The following is a 12,960-nucleotide window of genomic DNA, read 5'->3' on the forward strand; positions in this document are numbered from 1 at the left end:
ACCTCCCTGTCCTTTAAAATCCAGGGCTGTTTACCTGACTGCTCCATTCACTTCGAAACCAGAAAACTTGAACTTGCTTCTTCCAGCACACACTGCCTCTACTCCAGTCTCACACTGTCATTTTCACACACCAGAAAGGAATCTTTCTACAGTGGTACCCCCAAACTTCACCATGAAAATAGTAGAGTCCTCTTTCTAGTACAATTTTCATTTGACTTCTGCTTTCCCTTGACATACCTGTGTAGTGTCACCAAATGATGCTGTCACCAAATCCACTCAACTTTCAAACACTGATAACACTGCTGGTGTCTGAGACCTCCTAAGGTCACAGCCTTGCCCAGGCTTTATGCACCAAGCGCATACCTTATGTTTTACTGTGCATGCTAACAGCACCTGTACATACACAGGACCATAGGGCTGACAGAGATGAACTAAGACATAGCCCTTGAAAGGAGGCCCATGGCAGGTCAGCTACTCTCTGATCTGCCCCTCAGGCTTCCGCCAAGAGCCATGCAATTTTCTCCCATTGTTCTCTCTACTTTTAATCGTGATAAAATTTTCCCCATAAAAAGTTTTTTTTTTAAAAAAAAAAGGAGGAAGATAGCAAAAGATTGGGGTGGGGAGAAAAAGATAAAAAATCTCCATAAGCTAAGATTTTTAAAAGAAAATACTTTTTTTAATAAATTCCACGAATTGAGGCTGAAGAGATGGTTCAGTGGTTAAGAGCACTTACTGCTCTTCCAGAGGACTTGGGTTTGGTTCCCAACGTGCATATGATCACTAACACCCATCCTTAACTCCAGTTCCAGGGGATCTGATGGCCTCTTCTGGTCTCCAGAGGCACCAGGCACACATGTGGTACACTTAGATACATGGAGGCAAAACACTCACAAACATAAAAAATAAGTATTTTAAAATAAATAAATAAATTTTTTTAGTATGGAGCCCTGCTCTCCCTCCCCATAGAAAAAGAATGTCAACAAGCACTATTCAGGTTTCTGCTTGAATAGGTTAAAAAGCTCAGGGTACAAAAGCATTTATAGAAAAGCTGGAGTGTATTCCAGTTTGGAGTAATGCTACAGGGAACAGTACAAAGGACCATTTACACATAGGAGAGCTGCAGTCTGCCTAACCGCTGCAAACCCTGCCTCCTATTTCAGGTACAGTTACCAGACTTCGTGCTTCATGAGTATAAGTCAGAAAAGACATGTAACAAACAGATATGTGGGGCTGGAGAGATGGCTCAGTGGTTGAGAGCACTGGCTGCTCTTGCAGAAGAGCTGAATTTGGTTCCTAGCATCTACATGGTGGCTCACAACCCCCTGTAACTCCAGTTACAGAGAATTCAACAACCTCTTCTGGCATCCACAGGCACCAGGCACACACACAGTACACATACACAAACACTCATACACATGAAATAAAAATAATATAATAGGCAAACACTCATACAAATGAAATAAAAATAATATAATAAACAAACTTAAGACTGCCTTTCTATATACTACTGATACTCTGTGGTTTCGAAGTATATTCAGCTATGCATGTTTTTTAGAGCCTTCCAACTTAGAGAGGATATGTGTATAACCATCTGTATCCAGTGAGAAGGGCAATTTAATCTTCAGACTGAAAGAAATACATACTAGCTAACTTTAGTTTCATTTTTGTACATAATAGAATAAAATATTAAATAGCCTGCAAAGGGCCATTGGGCTGTTAAGACACTATGAAAAGACACAGAAAAATTATGGGTATTGAGAATTGGTACTTTGGCACCAAAACCCACTGCAGTTAAAAAATAATTTATGCAAAAAAGTCTTTTCTTGTTTAACCTTTATACTAACATCAAAGAACGTTTTATTAGAGTAGAGTACATCTTTCCTTCACTATTTTGCTCTTTGTAATGAAAGCAACTTGGATCTAATGGTGTGTTACAGTAATTTATTTACAAATCTTGATATCTTTTTGGACTCTAGCAATTAATGGGAGAATAGGAAGAACAGCCAACAAATTTTTTAAAATCAGCTTAGAATTATGTTTGGATGTAATTAAAAATATAATCTGTTCCATTTGAATACTTCAGTGCTCTCCTATCTTAAAACAACAAATATAAATATTGGTTTTTCTCATTGTATGTATGCTGTGCACATACACAAAGATATGTAAAAGTTTTCTATAAAGACGGTTATGTCTGAGTGTACATGTCTGTTATACAAGTATACAATGACTTTAAAAATATTTTATTTGTTTATTTAGAGACAGGGTCTCATGTTGCCAAAGCTGGCCTTAAAATGCTGGTCCTCCTGCCAAGTGCTAGGATTACAAACTACCACACCTCACTTTTTGATGACTTTTAGATAATTCAGCTCTGAGCTAGGAATGGCTCAGAGGATGTAGTGGTTTGGATAAGAAACATCCTCCATAGGCTGGTGTATTCGGACACTTGATTCACAGTTGGTGGTTATCTAAGAAAGCTATGAAACCTTTAGGAGGTGGAGTCTTGCTGGAGGAACTACATCACTAAGGGAGGGCTTTGTGGATTTGTTGCCTTACCTACTTCCTGTTCCTTCCCTCTCTGCTTCCTGTTTGGATAGAAATGTGATCATCCAGTTTCCTGTTCCTGCCTCTTTGCCTTGCCTTCTCTACCCTGATGAACCCTATCCCCCTGGAACAGTAAGCTAAAATAAGCCCAATCTTCCTTAGTCGCTTTTGTCAGGGCATTTTATCATAGCAACAGAAAAGTAACTAATACAGAGGGTAAAATGCTCGCTACACAAGTGTGGATCCCCAGCACCCATGTAAAAAGGTGAGCATGCTGGCACACACTTATAGTCTCAGCACTGGGAGGCAGAGACAGGACCCCTAGAGCTTGCTGTCTAGCCAGTCTAGCTGAGTTGGTGAGTTCTAGATACAGAGGGATCCTGTCTCAAAATATAAGGCAGAGAATTCATTGAGGAAGACACTTGGTGGTGCCCTGGTGCCCTTTGCCTCCCACCCTCCCACACACATCTGTCAATACCTACACACAGACATGCACACCAAATAGATAATTCAACTCTGGTTATGTGGCTTGAGTCACACAGTTCATTTGAAGATTTTAAACACATCATGTATTAATTTGTGTAGAAAATATTTATCTGTCTTGATGTCTGAAGTAATATCATTACTAAAGTCTTGTTCTTTTTCTTGGCAACAACTTATGGCCAGAGTTGTTACCGATTTCTACTTAATTACTCACCATGAGGTAGCTGAGATTTCTCAATACTCAAAAAGATTCTTTTAGAGCAGAGCTGAAATATGCAGGCAATCTAACCAGGTTGGCACTTCAGACTGGAGAAAGATAAAACACAATCCTTTAATATTTTATGGGAAAAGAAATTAGTTGTAGCTCATAGGATGAAGTGTGTCCTTCTTACAGTCTGACAACTTACAAGGTAATTCCCCCCAAATGCCCAGAGTTCAACATCAATTCAGCCACCCCCACCCCCATGTTGGAGATTGAGGCAAGACAGCATATACTGATTCCGCACTATTTTTTCATTTGTGTGTGTGTATGTCTGTATGTGTGTATGCCATATGCATGCAGGTGCCAGCAGAGGCCAGAAGAGGGTATCGGCCCTCCTGGACCTGGAGTTACAGGCAGTTGTGAGCTTCCTGACATGGGTGCAGGGAACTGAATCCGGGCCCTCTGTAAGTACAAGTGCTTTGAACCACTAAACCATCTCTCTGGATCTTACACTTACTTAAAAGTGTGATATTCTAGTCATCATGGATTTCGGGCATTCATTTTATATCTAAAAGTACTATATTAGCTATTAACTACTGAGAATTTGTTACATACTCTTAAATTTTATCCTTCAAGTGTCTACTCACTTTACCTTTGGGTATACTTAGTCACCTCCTAGAAGCTCAAATTACTTCATCTGTAAAACTAATAATCTAAAGGGTTTAAGTGGCACATACCTGGAATTCAAGCCCTTCAGAGGCTGAGGCACTGTGAGTTTGAGTCCAGCCTGAGTTACACAGCAAAGACCCTCTCTCACCCAGCCTACAAAATGACAACCCAACCAATATTCCGTATGATATAAAATTAGATCATAATTAAGAGTAATACAGAGAAGACTGAATGGGACTGTACATGTATTTGTTCGCTGTAAATGTTAATACATTTGCAAAGCTCTATGACTGCAAGACAATTATTACAGGAAGCTTTATAGTTAGAGATGTTTACATCTTATGTCAAGTTTAAGTCCCATGCTTGATCACAGAAATTGAATCAGAGGCCTTAAAAGAATATTCAAAATTTGAGCCACCCACCCCTGGCAAACCTTATTTAAATGAAGAAAAAGGCACACAGTTGCAGCCCAAGCAATCAATTCCTTTCCAGCTTTTATAATTAATCTTCATTTGTAAATTCAGTTTGTTCTTAGATTTTTCACTTTACAGTTTCTAAAACATTCAATTCACTCAAAATGAACAATTAATTTAGGAAGAAGGTCTTTAATGTTTTCTCCTTTAAAAAATGACAGCTCAGAAAACATAGGCAAAAACATGTAAATATGAAAATGTTTTTGGGAAAGTTGAGGTTGTGTAAACCTTTTGAGGTAGGGGGATCTTCTGGGCTGAAGGAAGGTGAGATGCCTCCTGCTCTAGTGAGCTAATGCTTGGTCCCAAGCTGGTTAGAATGCAGTGCTAATTGCATTTTTTGTTGTTGTTGTTGTTTTTTAATCATTATTTTTTTAATTTTTTTTTTCATACAGAAGAATAAAACACCTCCTCTGAAATCGTCCTCTTAGGATCTTACGTCAATGATTCACATCTTCAACAAGACCTTCCACACTCCACAAGCCTGAACTTCAGATGCGCGGGAAGAACTCACCCTTCCTTCCGCTGGAGGGCAGGTTAGGATAGGGTGGTAGAACTGCGAAGATCCAGTTAAGGCTTTCTGAGGGGAGGAAACCAGCGAGATGAGAACTTGGGTGGCTGAACTCAGGCTTGTCCATTCTGACTGAGTCATTAAACAACTTTCTAGTGTCATTTGAAGAACTTATAACAGAATCAATTGATTTTTCATCCTATGCTTTATTAGTTGTGATTTAGGAGAGAATGGCCCTGTTTACACAGCTGTAACATGTCAGGACCTGTAGTACATTATTGGCTTGAGGCCTCTGAGTTGCAGTCCATTCTCAGCAGAATCAATCTGAACTTGAAAACATTCCCTCTAAGGAAACATGTACACATCTACTCGCACAGAGCATGCCTCACACAACTGAAAATAGTATTCAGTCGAGGTAAGCTGCAAGTTCACAGTCCCCAAATCAGCCCCAACTTGTCGTTGCACTCAGCATGTACATGATGGGAGCAGAGGGTTACAAATGCCAGTTAACTAGAAACCCAGGGTCAGTGAATGTGATACTCTTTGCTGCTAGTCAGATCTCAGACTCTGCAAGTGGGAGTTGCTGGCTATTTAACATGCTTGCAAAGCATTGCCAATCTAAAATGGCTGCTCAGTAATACTTTAATTGCAGTTTCATGGAAACAAATTGCTATTTAACTGCAATAAGCATTTCTGTGACTTGGCTGGACTAACAATAGGTGAGTCTTAGTAACAAAAACCAGGATGAACATTAACTTGTAAATGATCTGTTTCCAAGGGCCTGGCCTCTGAAACTGAGTGGAGAGGCAGCGAGCACCCAGGATGGGACTCCCCAGGGAAAGATTCTTCAGAAAATCACTTCTTAATTTCAATACAATTATTTCAGCTACATGGGAAATTCTTCACTGGGCTCCTGATAGCTAGCTTTTGTATTCACTGTGTTTGTTCTATAATTTATTGACCCTAAGAAATATTTTATATAACTAGTACAGCACATTAGAATCTTACTATATTGACATTTAAAGCCATTTAATTTAAGAGCTTCATTTTAGATGATTAGTTGTTTCAAATATCAATGTGAATAAGGGCAACAGAAAGAATTTAAATATAGTTAATATTAAGAGGCTGGCAATTTCACGGGCCTCATTTCAGAGTGACAGTTTTCTCATTTTGTATTTTATAAGACACACACTCCGTGTTAAACTATTTCCTAATAAACTGGGAAGAGCTAGTGATAGTTTCTTGTGGCAAAGGATTTGGTTTGGAAAGGCTTCAGACTCCCCCGCTTTGCAGGATGTATAAATCTAAGCAGACAGTTAGATAGGTTAAAAAAAATTGAACCCCTTTAGAGGACAATCTTTTTGCAAAATTGTTTCATTAGCAAGAGTCACAATTTGCATGATTGAGACATTTGTATGTATCATAAACATCATTTTTTTATCAGGAGTTCAGGGAGGCTCAATAACATTTGCTTTTATTTCTTTAATTGCACTTGCTTGTAAGGACCAGAACCCATCTTGCTCTGTGACGTGGCTAATAGTAAATCCTTTCTGAACAGCACACACATCTCACAGACATGACAAATGCAATGGATGAAAGGTGGGCATGCTCAGGGACTTTTTTTTTTTTTTTCCTTAGTGTTGGGGAGGAACCATACACAGTCACTGCTCACGTCAGAATAAACCTGAGTGTTTTTAGTAGCTTTCTAGCCACACAGAGCATCCCCGTGAGAGCTGGGTTTTATTGTCTGAAATGCCTCTGGTTTCAAGAAAGTGTTTTACCTAAAGCAAGACCACTACTTAAATATGTTCTATTGTATATTCACAGGTCCATTAGTCCTTCTCCAATTTAGCACATCAAAGAGAAGGCTTCATCACTTGCATGTGGATTATACTAACATGAGTGACATTTGTAATCTTATAGGTCTGCAACTTAAGAAATGCTTTTAGAAGCTCGTTATGAAATGGCCACAGTGCTTGAGGAGCCAGCCATATAATAGTTCATTTAAAGGCAGTAATGACCTTTGCCCTCCCCATCACTGAATGCCATACTGTATTACGAAAAGTTATTTGCCACGTCCTTTGAATTTCTAGACTATGAGACATGAGTGCTTTTGCTAAAAACATAGATGTCTGCACTCTGACAACACATCTCCCCCTTCGTCTTCATCTCCTGAAACAGACCAAAATCTTCTAGAAAATGTCTTTTAAAAAGAAAAAAAAAAGTAGTTGGGAATCCGAAGCTCGTTCGGAGTGACCCTGTACTGTCTGGAGCAGAGCTCTGAAGAAGCTATGCCACAGGGTTCCCCAGATTCAATGCCGAGGCCTCACATTTGCCTAGGGCACGAGGCTCTCAAGACTGACCCTGGGTATTGTAAACAAGGAACCAGTTCATAGGTTATTGTTATGGTTGTGTCATCAGAGGGAGCAGAGCCTGAGTTCCCTTTTCTAATTCCTTCAACACCTGACTGTGTGTATGTGTGGTGTGTCTGTGTGTGTCTGTGTGTATGTGTATTTCATCTCATGTTTTTTCCTTACATTTTCTTTTTATAAACCTCTGACAAAAGGATGCACTTTAACATTAAGCCTTTAAAGGAGGTTTGCAGTTCAGGGCCTGACTTTTCCTCCTGACTTCCTCCTGGCTTAGAAACTTGGAAAGCCGAAAGTTAGAAGTTCTGTTTAGCTCCTATGTGCTGACCTGCTCCCATTCTCAGACAGGGTCTGCATCAGGAGCTTTACTCAAAATCAAAGAAACGCCATTTTCAGAAAGCAGAATCGGCAACATCAGCACCCCGTGTGTTCCGCAGCCTGTGCGAGAAGCTGTAGCTGAGGTCTGCTCACATGTTAGCTGGCCTGGGGTGCAACCCTGGTACCCAGGCCCATTTGGCTCATCCTAGTTCCAGTAGTGACAGGGCAGCTACTGAGCTCAGGGATTGCCACACCTTTCCTGTCACCCTGGTAGGCAATCCAGGCACTTCTGTGGAGGCCTCTGCCAAAGACTATCAACTACCTCAAGAATACTGCTGACAGAAATCAGAATCCTCCCCCAACACACACACAGAAAGGCCGAGTCAGTAAAGAAGCATAAAGAACAAGAGAGGATTTCAGACAACACAACCCAAAAGTTCAGCAGGAAAGGGCTGTTCGGCCCTCGGAAGACCACTATGACCAGAGCACTCTGGAGCCCTTCGACTAATGGAACTTCAGATTACATACAGGTACCTTTAGAAATACTACTGCCTTCAAAAGCTGTAAACCTGATGAGAGATGATCGTGCTGTAGTTTTTAACATGCCTTTCATCAATACCAAAGGCTTTCCTATTGAGAAAAAAATAGCTGAAGAATTCAACTAGTATTCACGTATAATCACAAAGGCTACTGCGATGCGGATGTGAAGTGCTGTTAACAGGATACTCTGAACTTACAGAAAGGGACTCCACGAGAGTCACTGCTTTGTTCCCCTGCCAAAAATGGCATGGTTAAATAATTTGAAGACTACTTTATTGGCCCAGAGTAAAATCAATATAGGTATCACCTCCCTCACTCCTCAAATTTAAAGTAAATTTGTTATACATAGCAAAAAAAAAATCATCAATTCTTCCAAAATATGTAAGAGAAAATGCAGTGTTTAAACCCAAACTCCATTGAGTATTTTTTCTTTTAAGTTTTTATTATTTAAATACACCATACTAGAGCAAATGTCTCTGAAAATATCACAAATAAAAGATTTTTTTTTCTTCATTCAGCAAATTAGAAGTAGGGAGATTTCTACACAGCAGCTGCTATGAGCCTGATTTTTTTCCAATTTTTTTTTTCTCTTTTTAATCTTTGCCACGGGAATAGCAACATTAGGACGAAAACACTTACATGCATACATACATTGTATTTTACAGAGTTACAATAAAAGTGTTTGTGATAGAATATCACAAGAGCCACATCTCTTTCCTTTTAACTCATGTTCAGTTTGATTGAAACACATTTCCTTACAACACTTAAATATACAAAGAGCAAACAGACTGTTGTTAAGGTAAAACACAGGGTACACACTCTGGCCGGTGCCCTGCTAATTGTTAATGAGGGTAGAAAGCAGATTTGAATGCTTCTTTTAATTAGCTTCATTAGTCATTTCCCTCCCCCCAAGCTCCCTCCCCCCCAAACATGTCCTCCGGTGGATCTTTATTCATTTTCGTTACAGTCTCCCATTAGCCCAGGTTCATGGAGTCCTTAATGTTCGTATTCAGTCATTTTAATACACCAATAAATGCAGGAAGGGCAATCAAGACTAAAGAAGGTGCAATGGCATGGAGCTGGCACTGGAGCTGGCTACAAAGGTGACTCGTCTACTGAAGACACATGGGGTCCACCTGTGATGAACAAAATCTGAGATGAAGGCACGCATTCTGCATTACTCTGACCTTTTAGCAGACCTGCAAGAAATAAAAACGGGCATCTTAGCTAACATGCTAAATTTGAGGGGTATTAAACACAAACACCACAGCTTTTGTCGCCTCTACACTCACTAATCTTCTTTTATTAGATTACTTTCCAACTGTGACTTGATGGAGGCTCTCAGAGAGCCTTACTCGGCAGTGAGGGGCTAAAGCAGGGCACATTCTACTAGCAGAGAAAATGAGGTGGGAAGTGGACTTGGGGAAAGTTTCTGGTGTCTCATTCTATAGAATCCTTGAACTCTGTTAAAACACGTTTCTCTCCAAAAGGACTGAAGTATAAGGTCTTGCCTAGTAGTGAGATGTTGAACTTTTTAAAATCATGGAGCCATTCAGAGCAAAGTCCCTGTCCAAAAAGTTTTGCAACTCATGGACTTGATGGCATCACCGGGCAAATGACTTAAATGACCTGTGCCTCAGTTTCCTCTCCTCCAAAGTAGAAAGCAAAGTTGTTACTACAAAAGGATAACAAAATTACTTAGTATCAAGGGAATACTTTCAGCAACATGTGACCCTTAATAAAAGCTCAGTGAACTCCAGCAATACCACTGTTTAACTCTGTTGCCCCAAGTGACATCTCTTCTGTCACCTTGGTCTTTCCCTCTAGGGGTATGGGCATGAAAAATTCTGTGTTCAAATATCCAAGTTTTTTTTTTTTTCGCCAAATATCATCTACCTATGTCACTTAATGCTACATACTTATCATAGGCACATGAATCCATACAATGTGCCTAAGTCTTGAGACAGACTGAAGAATATCCATCAACGTTAGATCCAACTTCAACATCTTAAGTCACGAATGGTGATGCATAGCCGTTAAATACAATCTGTTTGCAATTACCAAAATGAAATAACGTACAATGCGTTTTTTATGTTTTTGTTTTGTTTTTTAAAATGACATTCGGAGCTTCACAGGAAGTTCTCGTTTTGCCCCATCCCTAACTTACTGAAGGCCTAAAGTCTATTAGGAACTGCAACCCCCCACTTCCAAGCTAATTAAAGTGTTGGAGGCTTAATTCCCCAGAGTGGAAGCTCAGTGTGAGAAAGGTAATTTGTCTGTCCAGAACAAAGATGCACCAGCAGCCAGCAAGCATATTTAATAAATGAGCATCAAATGTCCTCTACAATGGACGCACACAACACCAATTATGTAACTATGGGGAACTGCAAAGTGATATATAAACTAGAGGGCTGACTAAATCTTCCTCTGACTAAAGTGCTGTGCTCTGTCTCTTATTTTACTGAAACGCACAGAAGAATCTAGATGGCCTCAATATATTTTTGAATGGAAAAAAGAATTGCAGAATAGGGAGAAATCTACAAAGGGAAAAATGAGCCACAATATCTGATTTTCTTAATATTCTAGAGAGCAACGTGCTCTTGAGGCTGGCCAAGGCCCTTCAAATGACATAGGCTATGAAATCCTGTAACTCCACAAACACCAGTGGACCCAAACTTTAGTCAACCTGAGATTTCAATCACTGTGTGCCTGAAAAGGTTAAAATTATTTCTCTCAGAATATACAAAAGCCAATGACGCAGAATAACTGAACTGTACATCCCTAACACTGCACACAAACTTCAGAAGAACAAAAAGGGTTATTTAAAGGGGCCAGATGATGGGGGTCGATACTTCCCATAAAATTACTTGCCATTAAAAAAGGTTGGACAGTCAACCCATTATTTTTAAGAAAGAGGATGCTCAAATATATTTACTAATACATCATGCACTCAAAATGTAATTGGTTTTGTGAATAGAAGGAAAATGGCCAAAATAAATATCCAATTTTCTCAACCCCAAAACAAGGAGAATGAGAGAAAAGAAAATAATAAAATAGAACTATTTGTCATCTCTCCTCATCTCATCTCCCATAGAAAAGAAACGCCACAGGGTTTGGGGAAAATAATTTTAAAGCATTCTCCAGGCCCAAAAAAGCAGTTCATGTTCCACCAGGAAGTGTGTTTTCATTAACTCTGCGCCCCCCCGCCCCGCCCTCCCATTAATATCTCTCTGGACCACGTTCAGCCTGCCCAAAACCTTTTATTTACAAAAACCACCTTGTGAATTGACTGTGTTCATGGTGAGCAGAGCACCAAGGGCAAAATGTGAGATATTCATGCCAACAGGGAAATGTGCTTAATTAACATCACCCCCCAAAACACAGCATCTCACCAGTGCCTGACAAGAACATTTCCTTAAGTTTGATTTCCTTATGCCTTTTAAGTGCAATTAATTTTTGAAAACAACTTCTCTCTCTCTCTCTCTCTCTCTCTCTCTCTCTCTCTCTCTCTCTCCCTCCCTCCCTCCCTCTCTGGGGGTGGGGACTCCCAACATCAAGAAAACATAAACTAGTAGGTTCTTAGTCACTGCCTACACTATATTTTGTGTTCCAATATGAACACTCTACAACTTCCATCCTAAACAGCATGTATGGCAGAGTGCATAGGGTTTGGTGGGGAGGATAGGGGAAGGTATGGATGGGGGAGGGGGGTCCTGGATTTGAGTGGAAAATAATGTATAAAATTTAAAAAGCTCAATTAAAAAAAAAAAAAAAGGATAAAAGCCTCCAATGAAGGGCCCAACACCCCAACAACATAATCTTAAAAAAGACAACTTTTCCAGCTTCCTGAAACCTCTACTTTTGCATCTTCTACTCAACAGGGAGTGGCTGGTTCCCTGGCATGGCTCTTCTGCATATTCAGCCTTCACAATCTAGCACCCCTTCCATCTTCTCTCTCTGTCCTCCAGTTCTTACTGCTCATGTTGGGGTAAGCTGTAACAATTTTTACCACGCATGTTGGGGTAAGCTGCAATGATTTTTAAAAATATTTTACTAAGCTAGGAAATGGTACAAAACCAGCAACACAGCAAGTTAGGACATAACTTGGAAGGAAACTAAGCTTTTACATTCTAAAAAGAAGGGTTTTACCCTCTTATTTATAACACTGCTGTTTCTTTGTTTTTGTTACTAAATGTAATTACAGATGGCCTTGCCTCTCCTAAATGGGTATCTCAAAATATTTAGGTCACCCATTCTGTAATCTCAATTTTGTCCTATAGACTGACTTCATTAAAATTCAAACCATAAAAATCTGTAAGTCCTTCTGGTCAATGGTACTCCTTAAAGAAGCTTGTTTATATCATGTGAGGTGACTGGCTTAATTGCAATTAAAAAAGAAAACAAAAAACACAGATTCTGATTCTTAAAATGGTTATTCTGTGTAGCCTCCCCTATTAGTAGATTAAATAAAACTGCACAATTTTGTTAATTAATACTTACTAAATAAAGAAAACACTGTAAATTACTCCATAAACTTGAGCGAGGGCAAAGGACAAATATAAGCTTTATATTATACAGCAGCATAATTTTAAATAGTTAAAAATTTCCAAATGTCTGTTATTTTTCACACAGAGCAATAAGAAAATGTATCGCAAAAGACAAAGAGCCCTAATATTTTTACCCCGAGACTTCTAAAGCTTGCTAAATTCCTATTAGCAGATAAATGTTGTGGGGGGGGGGGGTGGTTTTTTTGGGGGGTTTTTTTTTTTGTTGTTCTTTACACAAAACTTTATTAAAGTTCTTTTTTTAATTCTAAAAGAATTTCCAAAGGAAGGGGTCATTTTTTTTTTTTAAGCA

The 12,960-nt window shown here is 39.4% G+C and overlaps 1 protein-coding gene across 2 annotated transcripts in view; it reads right to left on the bottom strand.

Moving 5' to 3' along the window:
- Positions 1 to 8,327: 8,327 nt before the first annotated feature.
- Lmo4 (LIM domain only 4) overlaps positions 8,328 to 12,960 on the bottom strand; it is a 19,580-nt gene continuing 14,947 nt past the window's right edge. For both annotated transcript variants that reach the window (XM_008828294.2, XM_008828295.1), the window contains exon 5: positions 8,328 to 9,302. In XM_008828294.2, coding sequence (XP_008826516.1) covers positions 9,294 to 9,302 — 9 coding nt within the window. In that variant the 3' untranslated portion in view covers positions 8,328 to 9,293. The remainder of the gene's footprint in view (positions 9,303 to 12,960) is intronic.

Source organism: Nannospalax galili, unplaced genomic scaffold (genome assembly GCF_000622305.1).
Source record: "Nannospalax galili isolate Female #2095 unplaced genomic scaffold, S.galili_v1.0 scaffold153, whole genome shotgun sequence".
Classification (NCBI taxonomy): Eukaryota; Metazoa; Chordata; class Mammalia; order Rodentia; family Spalacidae; genus Nannospalax; species Nannospalax galili.